This window comes from Thunnus albacares, chromosome 21 (assembly GCF_914725855.1).
Source record: "Thunnus albacares chromosome 21, fThuAlb1.1, whole genome shotgun sequence".
NCBI lineage: Eukaryota > Metazoa > Chordata > Actinopteri > Scombriformes > Scombridae > Thunnus > Thunnus albacares.
Window position 1 is genome coordinate 13,724,224 of NC_058126.1, and position 21,152 is coordinate 13,745,375.

Consider the following 21,152-nt stretch of genomic DNA (forward strand, 5'->3'; position numbering starts at 1 on the left):
GCAGCATCAGCAGTGGCTCCAGGGCCTCCAGCTGGGGCTGGCTGCCGCCTCTGCCTGCCTACCAGCACAAAGGCTGGGGGAGGTGGTGGGCTGACCACAGGATTGCCCTGGGGCTCCTCACTTATACACCAGTAAAGAAAACTGAATTTCCTGTCTCTCTCTCTCTGTGTATTAAGACTGGTTGCTGCCTTCAGCAGTTTGATTTTGACAAAGCGATAATCTGGACCATTGCACATGAAGATATGACTCCATTTTATCATGTTCAGTATAAACAGCCGCAAAATATTCTGCTGAAAATAAAAAGCACAAGACAAATTTAGATTTTATGTTTATCATCATTTGCATTAACAGTGTAAGGGAATCTACAGTTTTAAGATCTGCATTACATTATAATACATTTGATGAAGTCTATACACATGAAGTTACATTGTTGGTTTGCCGTTCTTTGTCAACCTTACAGATGTGGTTAATCTATCAGGAGGGAATTTGATCATCACATGAATGCAGTTCTAATAAACATGTTCAAGTATTCTTGCTTTGCAGTATGAACCGAGACATCTCTATTGTTAAAATGAAATTACATGATGTACCTTGGAGATTAATTGTGTGCAAAACAAAGAAAAGATGCTTAAATTTAATACTGATAATGACTTAACTAATACCTTTCATTCAAAAACATTATATTGAAGGCTGCTGCTGAACTATAATCACTAATGCAAAAAATATTATTGCTTTTCCAGAGAATAACCACCATTGACTCAGATTATTCAGGTCATTCTGTGCCAGTTTGACCTCAACCAACTGTGACGTTTCTGCACCATCAAAACAATAAAAGCCGCCTAGTCAGCACTGGATATAATAATTGTTAATGACACACACAATTCAGAGGAGATAATGATTAAACCTGGTGTGAGTCACAGGGTAGTAGGAGCTTAAGAATAAAAAAAACTCACTAGAAGTGTTAGCATTGGCTGCTACGACCTCTTCTCCCATTTTGTGACATAAAATGCAAATCAATATTACAAAAAAAACAGTTTCCTTCACATGTGCGACTGTTGGGAATCAGGCACCATTTACAAAATGTACATAACCACACCATTGTTACAGTATACCACTACTGCTCATATGACAGCATTAGTGAGTCCTCTGTATGCGTGTGTGAGCGTGCACCAACATGATCTTTGCTTTAAGGACACTGCTGGCTAAACTGAAAAAACTGAGCTGAACAGGTGGGGCTACAATACTGTAAAAAATGTGAGTGGAATTCCAGGTAAAGCGAGAAATTAAGTACAAGCAGGCATCTACCAGGTGTGTCTTCGCCATGCTGACCTAAACCTACAGAAGACCGTAATGCAAGACGTGAGATAGAGGGCTGAAAACAGAGGTAGCCTAAAGTCTGTGCAATTAAACACAAGTAGCCATCAGCCGATTCGCCGCCGCTACAGAACTCACTTTTGATTTTTCCCCTGCATTATAGCATCATCACAGGAGTCCTGATTTGTGACAGAAACAACTAAAACGCAGTGAGGGGTGGTGTATTAATCAGCCGACTAGCTAATCAGTACACAACAAAACAGTCTTATGATACTGACATGTATGCCAGTGGCTGAACGGGGCTGCAGCCTCTTGCTGGTGTCTAGTTCGTTAATTCTACTGAAGTGACGTCCCTCAGTGAGCTAAAAAGCTGGACGAGGCCGGCTGCTGCTAAGGGCCACCTGGGAAGCACAAATGTTACATCTGACGTGCTCTGAGCTCTCAAATTATTTGAATGAAGTTACAATGATGAATAAATAATAATTACAGTGAAATGTCAAAAAGGCACACACAATAATCGAGGATCTAGGCATCAGGCGAGATTGGCACAAAAGACTCAAAGCATGCTAAAAAAACAAAAAAACAAGAGGGAAGAAAAAAAAAAATCAGCTTAATTGGGAAATTAAAGGATGAAAGATATGAAAAACATGTAGTTGTATGTACTACATGTGTAGTAAAAGTACAATGATTGGGAATCGACACCTGGAGAAAAGCAACCAAAACCATGCAAAAAAAACGAACTCCCAATTTTCAACATATGTAAAAATCAGCCTTAGAACTATTAAATATGCCTGCCACGTGTAAACTCTGTCAACGCAGCGACACACATTACCAGAATGCTATTTGGTTTTGTCTGATTTAAAGTCCTCTGGTGATGTTTTGTGAGATACATATGCAGCTAGTATATAGTTGTGCACATACAGCCAGTGGTGGAATTTGGAGCTCAATATATACACAAGTTAAAGTTATTGCAGGTTCCACTTGGCAGTCCAGCACTTGTCGCACACACGCGTGGCCGGGCTCCGTGTGCTTTGCAGAGGGGGGGGAGGGGGGGGGGGGGAGTCTAGACTAGTGTAAGGCCGTGAGACAGGGCTTAGTCCAGGACTAGGCTGAGAGATGCCAAAACGCTGCAGCTGGATGGTTACTTTAGAGGAGAAAAAAAAAAAGGGAGTAGAGAATGAGCACAGGAAGTGGTCACCAGTAAAAGGAGCGCGTCAGGAAGTTGGCGGCCGTGTTGAGCCAGCCCATGCCGTCTGTGATGGAGCCTACGCGTGTGACGGCCTTGTCCTGCTCCTGGGACGGACTCTCCTCCTCAGGCAGGTAGTCTGGGATGTCTGTGTTCTCCTCCACCAGCACTGCCGAGCCCTCCTGGAATGGCAGTATCAGCTGCGCAAAAGACAGAAAAGAAATATGATTTAAGTAAAATTTTAAACAGCAAAGAACATAAATTGTTTTTGTATTACCATGAAGCATGGAAATTTGCCCAAAAAAAACTAATTTTAAAGATTTCAGGATTGACATAAAGCACAGTCCTCAACAGAGCTAAATAATCATCATCATCACCTTGAGTGAGATAATAAAGACTGAGCCAGGTCTGCCCCCTGCTGGCCACACAATATATCACTACTATTTGGGAATGTATCAATCAAATTCTTCACAGTGTGATGAGAAACAAAACCTTTGGAGAGTCACATTTTGTTAAAGGGCAGGATTTTAAATATTTAAGTTAATTATGGAGTTTAGGTGCATGCTGCAAATTGGTAACACAGAGATTTAATCAGGGATTGGTCACGTGTTTGTCAAAAGGCAACTTGCCTATAGGCTGAGGCAGAGATGTGACTAGCTAATCATGTCAGTGTGAATAAGTCTCAGCCACAGGCTGGGTGGGGGGTGGGGGGGACACTACACTTCCCGTACAGAGATACTCACAACATACAGCGAGCACAACTGACTTACTGTCGGTGAAAAAAATGAGTGTAATGTACAGCAGTTACAGGTAAATAACACCTATTACTACTCTATTACCTCTCCTCCATCCTCCGTCTTCACCACTTGCTGGGCTTTCATTACTTTGGTGGAGTTGATTGCTGTGCCCAACGCCTGTGAGAGAGAAAGAAAACAACTTGTTTACATTTGTTGATAACATGTCTTTCTTCAACTACTTTGGGGATATTAAATGTCAAAGTCAAACACTGCTGTTCAAGTATAAACACAGTAGCAGCACGCCAAAGATGTTCCCAATGGTTGACAATATATTTGTCAGCTTTTCAGTATCTGGCAATTTTTGCTTAGAAATAATGTAGTTGGTACTGTGACCAATATCAAAGTTATACCTTGCACATCAAACTAGCGCTGCAACTAACAATTATATTGTCATTGTTGATAAATCTGTCGATTATTTTCTTGATTAATCTCATGGTTGTTTGGTGCATAAAATGTCAGAAAATGGTAAAAGAAATGTGACTTCCTGTCCTCTTTTGTCCTGACCAGCAGTCCACAACCCAAAGATATTTGATTTACTTTCATAGCAGACAGAAAATATTGACATTTGAGAAGCTGAAATCAGAGAATTTTTATATTTTTTCTTTAAAAATGACTCAAAATGATTAATTATCAAAATGATTAGCGATTCATTTTCTGTCGATTGACTGATCACTGCAGCTCTACATCAAACCACTTTGATCACTTTACTTGGCAGGTGTACATTTGAATTTATTTTAGGCAAATCAGGTTTTCTCTGTTTAATCATGACAATTTCTAGCCAGTTTGAATACTACTGGACCAGTCAGCAGGTTACAATCAGGCAGCTTTGAAAAGATCCAGTTACTGTGGAACAAGTGCAGGCTCAAAGATGTTTGAAAGTTAAGCTAAGATACAGTAAGTGTGTTATGTTTTCTCTTTAAGTTCCTGGATGGTTTTCTGTGTCCGGACACAGAACACTTACTTCAGCTTTAAGGTCAGAGCGGATCCTGACAACACATCTCTTGACGGCCATCTGGAAGGTGAAGCTGATGACCCCTCGGATCTTTAACAAGGCCTCCTCACAAAGGCTCCTCCGAGTCTGACAAAATAATAGAACCAGATGAAATGTGTGATTAAAATGCGCTAAACAGCGGTTTAAAGGTACATAATCAACCACAACTGAATTAGGCAGAAATAGGACATAGAAATATATATTATTTTGCGTTTAATAGCTATAAACAATATTACACTAAGGAATACAGTTTACATATCTATGGCTCCAGCTGCCACAGTCTTGTGTGTTCCTGCTGGAATGATAGGGATGCAGCCCACCAGAGGCCGTCTGTCTGCTGTAATGTAATCTGGCTAGGTGCAAGCTTCCTGCAGAGCAGCATTCAGGTTCAATCTCAACGTCCTGCTGTTCAATGGCTGACATTTACAACCCGACCCCTCCACCCTCCTATCCCGCACCGGATAGACACCGCTAAGATGCACTGACAACACTGTGATAATGACAGCAGAATGCCCTGAAAAGAGATTTTTATATATCATCAGATGTGAACATGACAGATGTGTTCTACTTCATTGTCTGGATTCCTGTATGCAAGTTGTCAACACTTACAGAGTCATCTAGTCCATCGATGTGCAGCACCACAGTTTTGGCCCTCTTGTTGTTAGAGCCCAGGAAGAACTGGGCTTTACGTCGGCAGGAGGCAGCATCTGCCTCGGCCTGTTCGGCCTCGTCTTTACCGGCCGCCTGCAAAATTTCGTAGATCTCAGAGGCCAGGAGTTTGGTTTCTCCGGGGGATGTACTCCTTTGATGAGAGAGTAAAAATAAATTCATCAGAGAGAGAAAATTGCGGAAGAAAAATTTTAGATTTTGTGTTTGTCAAATGTAGTTTATACACACGTTAAAATTATCTGTTGTTTTGATGTGATGCATGTATTAATATAACTATACAGTTGAAGCACAGCGCAGGTGAATGTACTGAAGGTAGTTTCAAGAATAATTCAATTGAATCATGTACTAAACAAAAAGGCTGCCATCTTCCCACACAACATACAAAATGTATGTTAATTAAGCTTTTCTGTACATTAGTCTGGTTTTTCTGCTCTCTTAGCAAAAACCCCACCAAAACAAACAAACAAAAACCAAAGACAACAAAAACAAAGCAGAGCATAATATTTTAGTGGGCAGCAGCTTTCCATGAAGAAGCCACATGAGGTCAGTTGCACTTGCATTGCCATGACTGATATTTTGTGAGAGATCCCGGGATACCTGCAGGCTATACTGCTTTATATGTCACAAAGTCATCACTCCTTCTATAGTAACCACATACGACATCAGCTGTCTGGCACTGCTGCCCTCTGGGAGCCTGATGCTCCCCCCTAGCACTGTGCAACACATTCCTACCTCGGCTTTATGGAGGCCTGTCAGTAAGCCAAACATTATCTTTTATTTATTCATCTCGAGTCATATCTTCTTGAGTTTCGTATCTTAAATCGGAATAAGAATTGCACCTGTTTAGCGCAACTATGCTACACGTCCCCTCCCCTCAGCCATGTGTTCCCGCTCTGTCCAGCTATGATCGACCTCCACCCAAAGTCAGACTGACTGGACTGCGAGCAGGGAGAGCTGCTGCTGTTACTGCAGGGCTCCTCTTGATGCCACCCCTGACTAGCTGAAGTGACTGGCTTACTCCAGGGCGAGCGAGGGCTTTGCCGCAGGTTGAGTAGGGGGGGAAAATAAAATCATGCAATCTACAGTCGGCCACTTGAACGTAGGTCTATTCCTGTCTGGGTGCTAATGATAAACAGCAGTCATTTAGCAAAACTGACACAGACCCTCTGGTAGCACTAGCTAGCACCTCCTTAAACCCGACCTGCCTCTGACACTAAATGGGTGGCCAGACGATCGATGTTCATCCTGTTTTAGGAAGCTAGAAATCTGAGTCTAAAAGGGATATTACACTTAAAAAAAAAGAGAGCAACAAAGATGTGTGCAAAATGAGCCACCTCTGCAAAATAACCTGCTAACGATGCGTCATAACAAGCAAACACAAGCCTTCATCAGTTAAAACATGCAAGTGGACTCATCAAAAAATTGTAGAGAGGTGGCAGGATGCATTAAAATCTATGACCTGCAGAAACAGCAATTTAACTGTTTACTGCCCTATTTTAATTCAACTTTAATCATATTCATCCTGACAAAAGGACATCATCCTGCCTGGAAAATTTGCAGACAGGCACATATTGTCTGTGCAAAACAAAAGAAATCCTAGGTTAAGGTTTTACGTAGAGAAAGTGCACAGTGAGCATGTGTTGGTGTGTGTGCGTGTGTGTGTGTGTGATGTGGTGACAGCGACTTGCTTCTGCATGACATTCTGCAAACTCAGCATCATGCCCAGCTCGCCCTTCATCTTCTCCCTGTTGGCTCGACATTCTGCCAGGTAGCGCACAGCCTGCAAAGACAAGGGCAACCGTTATCTATTCCCCAGCTAAAAAGCTGACAGACCTTTTGCAATATTATAAGAGAGAGAGAGCTATTCAAATGGGTGCGCATGTTCAGTGGTGAAATATTACATAACCAATATAAATACACATGCACTGCCCCCGTGTTTACACTTCACGGGTTACCGTCAAGGAGCAACTATTACGTAAAGGCACTTAAATGTGTACTCACAAACACAAGTCATGCACAGCACAAAAAGGATAGTGGTGGTGGTGGTGGTGGTGGTGGAAGTGGGGAGAGGTTGCTATATTGACTTTGTATTCTGTTTACACCACAAAACAGACAGCAGATGTCACCATTGTACAGTGTTTTTAATATGTCGCTGTTTCAATGCCACCACGTGCCTGCTCGTGGCCTTTAGACCGTCACTGAAACCTACTATGAGACGGCAGGACAGCAGGGGGGGACAAATTATGAAGCATGAACTGAAAACAACTATTTACGGAACAAGCAGGGAACTCTACTGATTATTCAGCCAAGACGAATTAATCTAAGCTGCTGTAGATATTTCTGTATGAAGGTACTGAATAACTAACTATCTACTTGTAATATTATCCGTAGTGTGTATATATAAATATAAATAGTTGGATGCTGCTTACCAAGAGTGCAGAGTAGACGACCTGTGGGTTGGGGTGGTCCAGAAAAAGGATGAGACCTGGCAGGCAGCCTTGATCTTCTACTATGGCTCTTCGGTTCAGGGGGTCCGCAGCAAGATCTCGCAGCTGGTTCACCACAGTCAGTGCATCCAACTCCGCACTCATGGTGCCTCTTGTCTTGAAGCCACGCACATCAATCCAACCTCTCTTCACTCTACTGAAAAAGGAATTAAGAGGTTAATTAGGGAGTTCACATTGTGCAAGTTAGGGCTATGACTAACTGTGGTCTTTTTTCTTCAAATTTATAGTTTTGTTTGTGTGAAACATCAGAAAATGGTGAAAACCAAACAATTTCTCAGAGTCCATGGTGATTCTTTTTTCTCCAATTTGCAACAGAACAAACCCAAAAAGCAGCAAATCCTCACATTTGAGAAGCTGAAACCAGCAGATTTTTTGGCCTATTTTATGGGCTAAATTAAAAAAAACACAATTACACAAAATTACATAAATTAACTGATTAAATCAACTAATCTTTGCAGCAGTAATACAAATACATTTTATTTATATAAAAAGATAAGTCTCAAAAGTTATTTTCATGTATTTTACTAACTTGATGCAGAACCATTCATTAAATTAAGTCTCAGCTGGATGTATTGAATTTCCAACTTTAACAACGCAGCCCATTGTCATAATCCACATTTTACAGATTTGACGGCGTGTCTGAGATCTTAAATCAATGAAATGTGTGCTATAGTACTGATTAGACTGATTAGTGACTCTTGTTAGGTGACTGATTAAACTGACATGCTTTGATAAGATTAGTTATCACCTGAAAGCAGCTTAGCATGCAATGGTAGGCAAATGTTAAAGTCATCCCATGTAATGTCATGATTTACAGTGAACAAATTCTTAAACTATTTTCATAAAGCTCGTTTGTTTTTGCCAAAGACACTTTCTACGACCCCCAACCTCACCTCAAATCACGCCCTGTGCTACAGAGGCGATTCAGCAGCTAGGCTAGGCTAATGTTACTTCACAATACAGCTTACCTTTCCGTCAGTATTCAAGTTAAATCATGAGACAACCTCGGGTAACTTCAGCTACAATAGACGCTAAAAACAACGTAGTGAGAAACGGCTTCGTCCCGGTGCCACTTTAAAAACAACCGTTACAAAATACTGTCACTAACGTTAGGCCTGCGCCGCTTTCTTTACTATGCTCCGTTTAGCTAGCAGCTGTGCACACTGTTTGGGTTTTTGTGGCACATCAATGGGGTGCACCTGTTTTGTGACTGAGGACGTGCCAGTTTTCCCATCTAAAGGATCCTACACTTTTCTAACGGGACACAGCCCCGCCGGGAAATACAGGGATATGTAACGAACATCTATAGGAATTCTAGAATATGATTGGGTAATATTATTTGATCGACTGACATAATATCCAATCACAATATAGTATAATTTTATGTGTGGATTCCAATTGGTGAAGCTGTCTGCCACTCAATATGATTGGCCTATGGTGACGTGCAATAGCCACAACCTACATATGTAATCTCATATTCCATGACTCTTCCTCCCTCCTGCAGTTTGACAAGGTGGAAAAATTTAGGAAGTTATCAGCCAGCGTTAGCCTCGGTAAGTTGTTTTCAAAGTCACTTTCACAACTGAGCGGCTGTATGTAACGTTAATATATCCTTTGAGGGTTTCTGTGGCACGTCAGGGGGCAACCACAATTGTGCGCGTCTTCGCCAAAATCCGAAAAATTGTGTCAGTGTTTGCGAAAGTTTGCTGGGATGAGTTTAGCCCGCTATCGTTGTTAGCAACAGTTAGCCCATGTTGCCCGCTAAAGTTACGATTCACCGGCTAATTTAATTTAATACAGAGGAAGGCGACGACTCCTTTTTTCCACGTTTTTTGTGTTCTTTATAAAGATTTTAATCAAGTAAAAAGCAGTTAAGATTAGCTTTGCTGTTTAAGCAGGTAGGTCACTCATAAAATCACAAAACAACACAGATGGTAACTTAAGTTAATGGCAACGTTAACTTACTGTTACGAATAATAATAATATCTAGCTTCATCTTTGACTGTGTATTTTTGTTTTTCTACTTTAGAGCTAATCTCGCTTGTAACTACGCAGTATCAAAACGAAACTGCATCCTAATCTGTGTATTTTTCTGCTGTGAATTCAGTGACATTGCTCACATAAAATACTTTATTTCCTAAAATGTCTTGAAATTTAAGATCATAGTAATGTTTCTTTATGCTATTGCTGCTTTGACAGTTGTCACTGGAAAAACAGATGATGAAAAAAAGCTTAATTCCTTAAACCAGGGATTTGTTTTGTTCTATGTGTTGTGTTTATTTCTTTTAATTGTGTAATTGTTAACAGTTTTTTAATTAATTGTTTAGGATTGTGTATGAGGTCAGATGTAATTCTTCCCATTAGTGAGTGAGTTAAAGCTTATTTTTAATACTAATTTGTCTTTAAAAATTACTCAAGTGAATATTTATCTACTTGTGTTTGTGAACAACAAATTTTAAAATTGTGAAATCAAAACATTGTTGGAATTTACACATTAAAATTCAATTTGTGGTTGGTTTATTAGAGTTCATTTCAACACTGGTTTTAACGCCTCTCCTTGTGTGGAGGCAGGATTACATGTTATATTCATTTGGATTTAGACAAGCCCTGTGTTTATTTTGTTATCTACAGTAGATTTGTGAAAGCTTATGTAAAAGGTTTGATGCAAACAATATAAGTCAAAAGTTCAACTTTCATCAGTGCCAAACATTTTTGCTAGAGGGCCAGATTTGGCCCACGTTGCCTCCCGCTGCCTTAAGCTATTAAATATCGGCATCAATAATAGCTTTGGATGGATAACTGTATTGCTTTTAAAAGTTGATATCATCCAAAAGCACTAAAGGCTTTTGAAAATTGTATCTGGTGTATTGGAGCATCTTTAGCTCAGCACATCACTCTGGAGTCACGTCAAGTACTTGCTATAATTATATATGTAAATAGCTACTCATATGGTTTTATGTTGTTTGTTTAAAGGTGACACAAACTTAAGTCTTGTCTTGTGTTTCCATTAGATTGCTATTTGGTGATGGTGCCCTCAGTATTTGGACGTGTATCCATCTGCTCATGTGACGGACCTCAACAGAAATGAGTAAAGACAATGCACGGATCGAAATGGACCTGGTATGTCGCAGTCTGTGCTGATATCTGATCTCATTAGATATCTGATGGAGTTTGATGAACAACTACATTTCAAAAACTTGATTTTGAAGCTTTAGATACCCACTGTGTTATGAGCAAAATATGGAAACAGGGCTGCAACTAACAATTATTTTCATTATCCATAAATCTGTTGATTATTTTCTTGGTTAGTTGATTAACTGTTTAGACTGAAATGTTAGAAAATAATGAAAAAATGGCACATGGTGATGTCTTCAAATTGCTTGTTTTATCTGGCTAATTGTTTAAAATGTTAAGATATTCAATTAACTGTCATATATGAAAAGGAAAAACTGTAAATCTTCACTTTTAAGAAGCTACACCATCAAATATTTGGCATTCTTTCTCAAAAAATAACAGAAATTATTATCAAAATAGTTGCCGATTAATTTTCTGACGATCAACTAATTGATTAATCAACCAATAGTTGGAGCTTTACACAGAAACTTTGTCTTCTTTTTTTTTTTTTTTACTAATGTGTGATGTGAATTTTCAGCATGTTCGTTACATGAGTTTTTGTTTTGCAGGCTTTTGGATCAGCCAAGCCCTATGGGTCCTCCAGAAGTATTGTGAGGAGAATAGCTACTAGTCTTCCACTGAAACCCTGCCCCAGGGTTCATTTTCAGGTGAGGGATGGCCTCCAGGTTCATTATTTAATAGTGTAGTGTCATGTGACAGGCAGGCCAGTCTGACTTTAACAATGTTTTTTAAGATAATGGCATGCAGTCTTTTTTTTATGATGTGTTTTTCTTTGAATTGGTTACATACAATTTAGCTCAGTATCCTCCTCTGTCTTTCTTCCTGTTTCTCTTTACTGTTGAACTCTGATATGTGACAATAAATCACGTACACTCTTCAACCTTTTGTTTACCTCTGCTTGTCTGACTGTTTTCATTTATGAACCATAAACAGAGTGGATGAAGTCATCAAAACAGCGATAGTTCCTTATTATCAGAGCACCGACATTGTGTTCAGATTAGGAACAAATCAAAGTAAAATATTCCAGCTTTGTGGCATGTTGTTTTAAAGACTGAATTGCTTTTCTTTACCTTTCTGTCTCTTTCAACACTACCTTCTTTTTTCTTCTTTTCTTCTGTCTCCAGCTACCCTCCCTCGCTCTAAGGAATGCAGTATGTCTGCTTTAGGTCAGTTTGTTCAGCGACCTGCGACAACCTTGTGCTGATTAAAGATCTACTGAGCTACTTGAACCTTTCATTAACAACTTGCCCGTCACCACCTCCTCCTTCTCAACCGCCCTCATTTTTACTTGATTATTTCCCTTCATTAGTTGTTGAAGTGCAGTGTTGTTGTGATGTGTGCTGGTGTGTGGTTTTCCCTGGCATGCTTTTTTTTTTTTTTTTTTTAAATTTTTTTTAATCTTAAACAAGGCTGGTCTCCCTCTCTGACAGCTTTATCCATACTCTGAGGACGCTGGTGTCCTGATTGGTGCCAGGAAGCAGAACGGTCTCGTTGCCACTCTTGCTGATGTCGCCTGGATCGACCAGGAAGAGGATGATGATGATGATGATGATGAAGACTACCTTGGGAGACCTAGGTGAGTGTGACATAGAGATCTTTTGTCTTCTAGTGGAGAATTGAAGTTGCATGTTTAAAAATGGACTTGTTCTTGTGTAGGGATGTGTGATATGACCAAAATGTCACATCACGATAATGATACTTATCATGATATCTGTAAACTCAATGAGTAAATAGTTTGTGGTTTAAATAGTTTCTAGCGTGACCATAAATGACAGGAAAACACAGTAAAGACTTTCACACTGAGCTGAACTAACAAGTGCACACAAATTAGGTAAAAATCACAAAAATTAACATCGTCTCGACTGCTTTCTGCTGTCATTTATGGTCTTTTCTCGTGTGTTCCTGTGATTCTGTCACTCATCTGTAATAATAATGATAATGATAATAATTGTCTCTTTTTGAAACAGGTCAGGGCTCCCATCAGGGCTCATGTTTCGAGCCCGCCAGCCTCACCCTCAGGCAAAACCCTTAACCCGCCGGAGGTCGCTACCAAGCCTGCATCAGGGGGCTCCTGACCCGCAGGGGCCGACAATCGCCAATGATGAGGCCATTCAGAAGATCAGCGCACTGGAGACTGAACTTGCTAAACTCAGAGCTCAGATAGCACAAATCGTACTGGCGCAAGAAAAGAGCACACAGCCAGGTATTTCCTAACAAAAGCTTCCTAAACAGGCTTATCTTGCTCAAACTGAATGCTTTTTACAGCACTGTAATAATAATAATAATAGAATATGTCCACTAGATGGCAGCAGAATGTCACACAGCTCTAAGGTTATTCTTTCCTTTGTTTCACCTCAGCTGCTACCACAGGGGCCCCTCCTCCTCCCCCTCCACCCGGTGGCACCCTGCCTCCCCCTCCCCCACCACCTCCTCCCCCACCACCTCCACCACCACCCCCAGGTCTCCATCGGACATTTTCAGCCATTGACTTGATAAAGGAGCGCAGAGGGAAGAAGACAGACAGCCAGACGGTTTTGGACTCAAGGCCGGCAGAAATCCCCAGCATGCTTGATGTTCTGAAAGACATGGGGAAAGTCAAGTTGCGATCTGTCAAAAGGTAGGCCTCTCCTTGGATCAACGTACATTCAGATACATAATGAAATGATCAAACATGACCACCGAGGTTTTACTGTGATGAGGTGTAGCATTGAAGTTCATCAAAACTATAAATTAAACTATTTACCTCCTTTAATGTCCCTCCATTGACTTTATGCTTTAATGCTGCCTCAAATTTAACTTAAAATTTAGTAAATGCTCTTGTTGTCTGTACGTTTTCATAGTCGTCCAGTAGATGGTGAGGCCAAACCGAAGGCCAGTAATCCCGCAGACGCTGCGATGCTCATCGCTGAGGCCCTGAAACGCAAGTTTGCCCATCGTTATCGACATGACAGCGGACAAGAAGACAAGGATGATTTCAAAGACCCAGAAGTCCCAGAAGTGAAACCTAAAACCGAAACCCCTTTGGTGAGAGATGTTTCTGTGTCCATTATCTGAACGCGGGCACTTCTTTCTGATTTACAGCTACAAAAGTTAATATCTAAAAGAAGCCACAATTTTTTAAAAAACACCAATTAATTCATCCTTCAACTGTAAAAACTGTTACAAAGATATGTTGATGCTTTGATTTTCATCTTAGGTAGACTGTATTTGTAGATACTCATTTGAAAAACATGATTTAAAGGTGGAATTTCATGTGGCATTTTCATGTTTTTTGTCATCTTTGGAATCAAGTGTATGTAATGTTACTGATATGTGTCGTGTATTTGATTCTGTCTTTTGTGTTTTTCACAGTTTGGACAGCACATGTTGAAATCGACTGGAAGGAGGAAGTTGATCTAAACAGGAGACTGGCTCACTGATGAATCGGAGGTTCAGAACTCAAGGTCCTGTGGACACTTTAAAGTGCCTTATCCAGCTTTTTCTCATATGAGCTGTTTCTGGAGGAACAAGAGATTCTCCCTGTACTAGAAGACGGGCCGCTCCAAGTATCATCTCATAGTGTTGCATCCGATGATCATCCTGACCATCTGTTTTTGCACTTTTATAACTTATAACATTAGCTTTCTGTTTTACAAACGTGATTTATTTTTTTGTTTAACTCATGTTCCTACTCATCACAGTCCGGAATGAAAGTGGCAAGGCACAGAAACGCATGTTTAAGCAACACTAGGAAATGTTATTAGTTTTATTGTTCGATCTTTGTTTAGGTTTTCATTTTGGTTTGTTGCACACAGTCGGCTTTTCATTTCCATATCTGAGTGGTCTGTGAAAGCTGAAGTTCTTCTACCACTGAAGAAAGCGAGCACTTTCTTTGTGGAATCTTGTGCTGTATTGTTAATATATATAGCCTAATTTATGATTATTACCATTTATTTATGTTGTGGTTAAGTAATCTTGATCTTAACAACAGTAATTATGTCCTAGATTTGTCCCTTATTAATTCCAGGTGTTAAGTTGTGTCATAGTTGCCAGTCTTGTTGGGGCTTGTATGTTTGTTTTTTTTTAATTGGTTCAAATACATGCATTCCAATTTTATTTGACATTATTTATCTCTTTACTACGATCAACGTTTAAAAGCCAAAGGCATTCCAGTGATGCTCTGCGAGATTCTGCCCTTCACTGCCAATTTTTACCTTTTGTGTCCTTTTTTTATTTCCAAGTTTGGAAGACACTTAAATAGTGAGGAAAACAGAGACCGTAACTGTAATGCAAAGTTCATATTTCTAGGTCAATGACGGTTACAAGTACACGCGCAGTGTATTGTTGCGCAGTGTATTGTACCTCATTTGATAAGATAAGCCTTTTATCTCAGAACACTTTAACCTTTTCACTCAGTAAAACATCATGACAAAAGAATCACTACATTCATGTCAACATATGTTGACAAATTTTGTTTATAAGAACAAGTCTTGGGTCCTAAGGCACCTGTTATCAGTATCCCAAAGGTGTATTGCTGTCTTGCCAGTAATATGACATTTTCATGCCCCAGTTTGGAAATGTGACACAAAACTTACCGCCTCCACTGGGTCATGTAGAGTTATAGGTAGTATTTTGTTCAAAGTGACTGACACATGATTCTGTTCACTATTCATGCCCGTGTAGTTGCTGCTTCAAGTCAACTGTTATTAGCTTTTATAAGGGACGGTGGACTGGGTCTGTCAGTAATTGAGTGATTTTAAATGTACTGTTTAAGATTTTGTAGAAGAGTTCATAAAAATGACTTAACTTGAATTGTCAAATCTCTAAATAAAAGTTTATTTCTCTCTGTCCCGACTCACTCTGGTGTATATTTGCATTGGTTGAATTTTAACCTTTATAAAAGTCACCTGCTATCATTTAATTGTTCCTGAATCATTGAGATGGATCAAAGGGGAAGTAAAAATGACCCCACAGAGATTAATTTCACTTGTAGTTCAGTGTGCAGTTAATCGTGGCGGAAAACTTTGACGTACAATTATTAGACTTGTACTGCGTGGAAGTCAAGCAAACATTTGTCAACAACAGGTTTTATTATTCAAATTGTAACTGCAACAGGCATGTATCAAAAAGGTCAATACAGCAAAGCCTTTACAAAATCTGGCTCGACACTTAAGTCTTCCCAAAAAATGGCTGTCGCAACAAATTGTAAACAGTTTTATCAACAGTCTTACAGCACTTACAGCAAAATACAAATCAGCTAAAGTAAGAAAAGCACCTGTTATTTCTCAAAATGTTTAAACACAAACACAATTTTGTGCCACTATACAGAGTCAAAGTAGACAAACCAAACACAAATAAATGGAATGTTCAAAGTCACACTTGACCATTTTGTTTCCGTACAAAAGAAGAAGAAGGAGAAGAAGAAGAAAGAAAAAAAAAAAAGACAGCTGGAGTTGTTCCTCACAACAAAAAGGCAAAGGGATTGGACAGTGCATTCAAAAGACAAGCACACCATGCACTTGATGGGAACAGGAGTTGGTTTGGTCACTTAGCATAGTTTGTGCATAGTTATAAGGCATCAATCGAGCAGTCCTTTAGGTTGCATGTGGCTGTGAGAGACATTCTGCGGAGAGGGAGAGTCTCCTTCAGTAGATCCTCGCCAGGGAAAAAAAAACAAAAAAACAACCTCGCATCACCCCGCAGTCACCCCCATCCCTCTCCCTCTTGATAAGAGACTGGCAAATCCCTGAGCGAGTCAAGTTGCGTGGAGTGGAGTTTCAGGTGAGATGCATGTGCAGTGAGTAACTGATCTCCAGTCTGGGGGGGAGGGGGGTTGTGGGGAGGGGTGAGCTCCCCCCGCCTCCCCGAGTTCAACCAGCACTGGAAGAGTTGGAAACATCATCGGAAAAGGACTAATTTCTATAATAATACCTTCACAGGGTGTCTTGAAGATTTCATGGAGACGAAGCTGCGCATCCAACACCATCGTTATTTAGGGAGTGCAAGAACACATTGTAGCACAGGTGGAGTTACTTATGGCATCTGGTGTGTTTGAGTAAGGTTCTGCTCATGGCTTTAACAGTGGGATGACAGTTCAGACAAGTGGTTCGTCACATCTGTGCTTCGAAGGCAAACCGTGAAGCCGACATGGTTCACTTCAGTTCGAGGGGGAAAAAGGAAACAACAAACAAGAAGATGAGTAAACAGTCTTCATAGAGGCAGCAAAAGGACTGGGCTTGTCACATTTTTTTTTGTTTCGTTTTGTTTTGTTTGTTTTTTTTTTTTTTACATGAGGAAGAATCTTCAATACAAATGCAACATGGCATTACTCTAAAGTCTTAGGAGGGTCTCATGTCTGAATACTCCAGTTGTCTCAGTCAATTCAGTTCAGATCATTCTTCAAAATCTTTGTTTTCAAATGGCACTTCAAAATACCAGAAAAATGTCTTCTTCAGTTTTTATACTGCTTTCCCCTTAAGGTTCACCGACACAAAAAAAAAAGTGGTGTGTTCAGTCAGTAATGCCAAAACTACAGTGGACAAATAAATAAAATAAAGCAAATAAAAAGAAAATACAGCAGTAGCCAAATGAGGTATCTATGTATTGCTCTATGTCAAAAAAGAGGAATTAAAAATTAAATAAATTAAATAAAATCAGTGGTTTATCAAGATGGGAGGCAAAAGCAACAAAACATAAACAAGGTGTTAGGATCAGGTGAGGCAGCGGCAGGGCTGCAGGCTGTGGATGCCCCACCCGGTCCCCAGTGTGTGTGGTGAGGCCCTGAGGCCCGGGGTCAGGGGTCAGGAGGTTGAGGTGAAAGGGCACACGAGGAGTGTCAGGATTCTCTGCTTCCCTGAGGTATTTCTTTGGAGCTGGTTCCTCCTGCGCCTGTAGCTGTGTTGCCGTTTCTTCGGGGAGCGGCGCCGTCTTCGGTGTCTGCGCCGGCTGTGCTGGGCTCTCCCTCCTCGGAGACAGCGGTTTGTTCCTGCTGCAGGCCGCCCCAGCTGGCCTTGTTCAGCCCCATGTGGCCCAGCATGGTCTGGGACAGACGCGTGTCGGAGAAACGGGCCCACTCTGCAAACAGCGGCTCCGCCACATATGTCATGAAGCCTGGAGGGGGAGAAGAGGCAGTGAGGGCAGATTTGAGCTAAATATTAGATACAAGCAATAAGTGAAAGGGTAATAAAGCAAATATATTGTAACACTGTTGCTTACCTATTTGAATGTTGCCAACTGTGTTGTTGTCTCTGTCACAAAGTGGGCTGACTTCAAGTTTGTGCTTCCTCTCAATGTCTCCTACAATATATTAATATATGAGCTATTACGCTTCTATTATCTTTTAGAATTAAGAGGTTAAAGATGATAAATGAACAGAAAACAAAGAAGAAAAACTTAACGATTCAAGAAAAGGAAAGGAATAAACGACAAACAATGAAAGACATAAAGATAACCTTGTTGGAAGAACTCCTCAGTGACTTTCTCACTCCACTGTTTGCTCAGCTCCCAGGGTCTGCAGGGGTTACAGATGTCCGCACACTTCAGAGCCATCTGTACAGGGTGGGAATAAAACAAAAGAACGCAGAGTTATGCTGAGATGAGGAAGGTGTGTGTGTGTCTGTGTCATGTTTGTGTGTGGCAGAGGAGGTGACCGACCTGCAGGATGAAGTGGCGGTGGCTGGCACTGCTCAAGCACAGGTTCTCCTGGTCCAGGTGCAGACGAAACCTGGACAGGTAATCATTCTGTCTGCTGATGTCCGTGGCCAAGATTAAGGAGCCTAACTCCCTCTCCATGCTCAGCCTGTGGGGTCAGAAAGTACATGTATTTAGGGTGTTTGGTACAAACTGTGGCATCTGTTGGTGTTTTTCTGTGAATTGGTGCACTCAACAACATGTCAGTGTCAGACTGACCTGTCCTCAGCTGGCAGGTGGGAGAACAGCCCAGTCTCTCTGAGCAGCCCCACTGCTGACTTCCAGTGGTGATTTTCCAGAACTGAGGTATTCTGTGTGTTGAAAATTGTGCACAGACACATGGATTTTAATTAATCAGACGATGTTTTCTGCTGCAGTACATTCATAAGTAAATTTTTGTCATGCTAAAGAGTGACTGTATGTGTGTTCTTACCCTGTAGAGTGTAGCGAGATAGTGGTCAGTCTTGATGAGGAAAGGCTGGTTGACCCCAGGATGGTCCAGGTCATGAGTGGCGGCTGCTAGCAGTCCCAGTAGGATGTCATAGGAGGTTAGAGACTTTGCAAGCTGCACTCGCAACAAGACAAAGGCACAAAAATACGTCCAGTTAAGACATAATACACCTTCACTGTAGGGGCTGATGCACTCTCATTTCTGCAAATGACAAAATCAACCCAAAATGACTTCAATCAGACCCAAAATATGCACTCCTATCTGCATGTCTCACCATGGGCTCCCGCATATAGCAGTACATGGCCTGTGTGACATCTGCAGCGTGGACTGCGTTGTGGTAGGGGTTGTCGCCGTGGTAATCCTCCTGGACCATGACCAGGAACCTCCATAGTTTGACCATGTCCAGCTGGAAGAGCTCCACCAGGCCATACTGGTTCAGCAGGTGGAAGGTCAGAGTGATCAGGCTGTTTCCTGAACAGGAAGACAATCAGAATGAGCGTTCTGCTTTCATTTGGTTGATGTGTCTCTTTTTGCTTGTATTAGAAGAGAGAAATTGCACCATCAGATATTGTTACACTGTAAAATATTAGTTATGCTCAGTGTATTCTAGTCTTTTACATTATTGGTATGTCCACTTTCTCTCAATCTGCCAAAACTACCTCTGCGTCACTTATTTCCTCTATTTCATTTCCCATAATTGCTTTTTTAAATGATTTTTTTGATTGAAAACACATTATGACATACTGTTTTTTTTACAGGAAATGGTCTGGTCAAAGTCATGCCCTTTATTCTAAACACAGCATATCTCGTGGCTTGATCATGACCCATTATATTTCTCAATATACTGTTAAATGGTCTAGAAGAAGCTGTTGCTCTCTGAGGTCTGACGCTTAAGAACATGACAAAAAAAATTTAGACCTAAAATCAAATTAATTTAAGGTGGTTTTGTCCTGAAAATGCAGCAATTCAATTTTGGAGTCAATCTTTATGCCATAAATCCTCTGTGTCAGCCTTCCAATAGATGGCACCATTGTTAACACATTGTATGTAAGGCTGGTTAAATGCTGGATTCTCCTGTCAGTGCTGCATTACTCCATGTTATCATGACTTTTAAAACTAATTCTGACCAGTATTTAACATATTTTACATACCATTTGTCAACCTATCGAAGAGGAAAATATCAAAATTCCAGTTCCCGACTTTTTCCAGCATGCACTACAAGAGAAGAAGAAGCACAGAATTATGATTTCCCATCACAATGAACAAATCCTGTGTGTTACTATAAGTCTGCATGTTTTGTGATTATTATGGTATGATTATATAAAAAGGTGGGTGTCATACTCTGGCCTGTCCAGTGTAGTCTTCATCCAGGATGTGGAGGGGGATCTGCTGGGGGACTCCCCGCAGCAGGCGGGACGAGTGCAGGTACCTCTGGAAGCTGAGCAGTCTGTGGACCCTCCTTTCAGGAGCAGAGCTGGCAGACCCACAGCCCAGCCGCACTGCACACACAGAGACGCACACACACATTAATAAATAACTGACGAAAGGTGTCATAAGGAAAAAATGAGCAACAATTTTTTTTTCCCCCGGAAATGTTTATTTCAGAAGCTCATTAGGCTCGGAGAGTCTTGTGGGTCACACAAACTCGGTGGGGATCTGACACCAACACAGCGATATACAAACAGTCGCTGCTGACACAGCCGCCCACTCATAAGCCTTTCGTCTGGGATCACACAGCAGACATGCTTTGTCAGTGGTCTCACACACACACACACGCACGCGCACACACACACACACACACAAAAGCACTGTGTTTGAATAAACCGTGGCTGCAATCCGGAAACACGTCAGCATGAGGTCGGATTACTTTCGGGTCAAAATGCCAACACACACACACACACACACACACACACACACACACACACACACACACACACACACACACACACACACACACACACACACACACACACACACACACACACACACACACACACACACACACACACACACACACACACACACACACTTCTCTGTAGGTGTTTGAGGGTTATAGAAAAGGTTTCTATTTTATCACACAACCATTTACAGCTTTGATAAAAAAGCCTCGCACAGGGTTTACACTAAGACACACCTTGGTCTTTATCATCATGTGAAATACTGTACAAAAGCAGGTGCACAAATATCTGTCAATCTTGTGGAGAGGAACAAACTGTGTGCAGAGATTGATAATGCCTCTCGTTATCAAAGAGACCGCAAAGTCAAGGAAACTGACTATGATTCATACTGTACTCACCGTGAAGAGTTCGGAAGTCAATGCACAGGTACGGGTGGGAGCTTCTTCGTTCTGGTTCAAATCCAACCTGACTTCTCACTCTCACATCTCCTAGAAGAAATCAGCACTTATTTCCTCAAGACTCATGTTGATTGAAAA

The 21,152-nt window shown here is 41.0% G+C and overlaps 3 protein-coding genes across 9 annotated transcripts in view; 1 reads left to right on the forward strand and 2 right to left on the reverse strand.

The window, feature by feature from the left end:
* Window positions 1–315: 315 nt before the first annotated feature.
* Window positions 316–8,695, reverse strand: armc1 (armadillo repeat containing 1). Its single transcript, XM_044339682.1, has 7 exons — window positions 8,433–8,695; window positions 7,387–7,600; window positions 6,646–6,737; window positions 4,898–5,090; window positions 4,259–4,375; window positions 3,340–3,414; window positions 316–2,700 (listed from the first exon to the last, which is right to left on the reverse strand). The coding sequence occupies exons 2-7, from the start codon at window positions 7,546–7,548 to the stop codon at window positions 2,509–2,511; spliced, it is 831 nt and encodes a 276-aa protein (XP_044195617.1). The 5' UTR covers window positions 7,549–7,600; window positions 8,433–8,695; the 3' UTR covers window positions 316–2,508.
* A 233-nt stretch (window positions 8,696–8,928) lies between these two features.
* On the forward strand, window positions 8,929–15,426 carry mtfr1 (mitochondrial fission regulator 1). Its single transcript, XM_044339676.1, has 8 exons — window positions 8,929–9,017; window positions 10,476–10,584; window positions 11,148–11,246; window positions 12,030–12,175; window positions 12,567–12,802; window positions 12,958–13,216; window positions 13,440–13,623; window positions 13,951–15,426. The coding sequence occupies exons 2-8, from the start codon at window positions 10,549–10,551 to the stop codon at window positions 13,996–13,998; spliced, it is 1,008 nt and encodes a 335-aa protein (XP_044195611.1). The 5' UTR covers window positions 8,929–9,017; window positions 10,476–10,548; the 3' UTR covers window positions 13,999–15,426.
* A 219-nt stretch (window positions 15,427–15,645) lies between these two features.
* pde7a (phosphodiesterase 7A) overlaps window positions 15,646–21,152 on the reverse strand; it is a 29,417-nt gene continuing 23,910 nt past the window's right edge. For 4 of the 7 annotated variants that reach the window (XM_044339660.1, XM_044339655.1, XM_044339657.1 and 1 more), the window contains 10 exons: window positions 21,015–21,104; window positions 20,060–20,217; window positions 19,870–19,933; window positions 18,993–19,189; window positions 18,701–18,832; window positions 18,487–18,578; window positions 18,232–18,376; window positions 18,030–18,126; window positions 17,794–17,874; window positions 15,646–17,688 (listed from right to left, as the gene is read on the reverse strand). In XM_044339660.1, the coding sequence (XP_044195595.1) occupies window positions 17,414–17,688; window positions 17,794–17,874; window positions 18,030–18,126; window positions 18,232–18,376; window positions 18,487–18,578; window positions 18,701–18,832; window positions 18,993–19,189; window positions 19,870–19,933; window positions 20,060–20,217; window positions 21,015–21,104 (1,331 nt within the window). In that variant the 3' untranslated portion in view covers window positions 15,646–17,413. The remainder of the gene's footprint in view (window positions 17,689–17,793; window positions 17,875–18,029; window positions 18,127–18,231; window positions 18,377–18,486; window positions 18,579–18,700; window positions 18,833–18,992; window positions 19,190–19,869; window positions 19,934–20,059; window positions 20,218–21,014; window positions 21,105–21,152) is intronic. The other 3 variants (XM_044339658.1, XM_044339662.1, XM_044339659.1) reach the window with 2 other exon arrangements.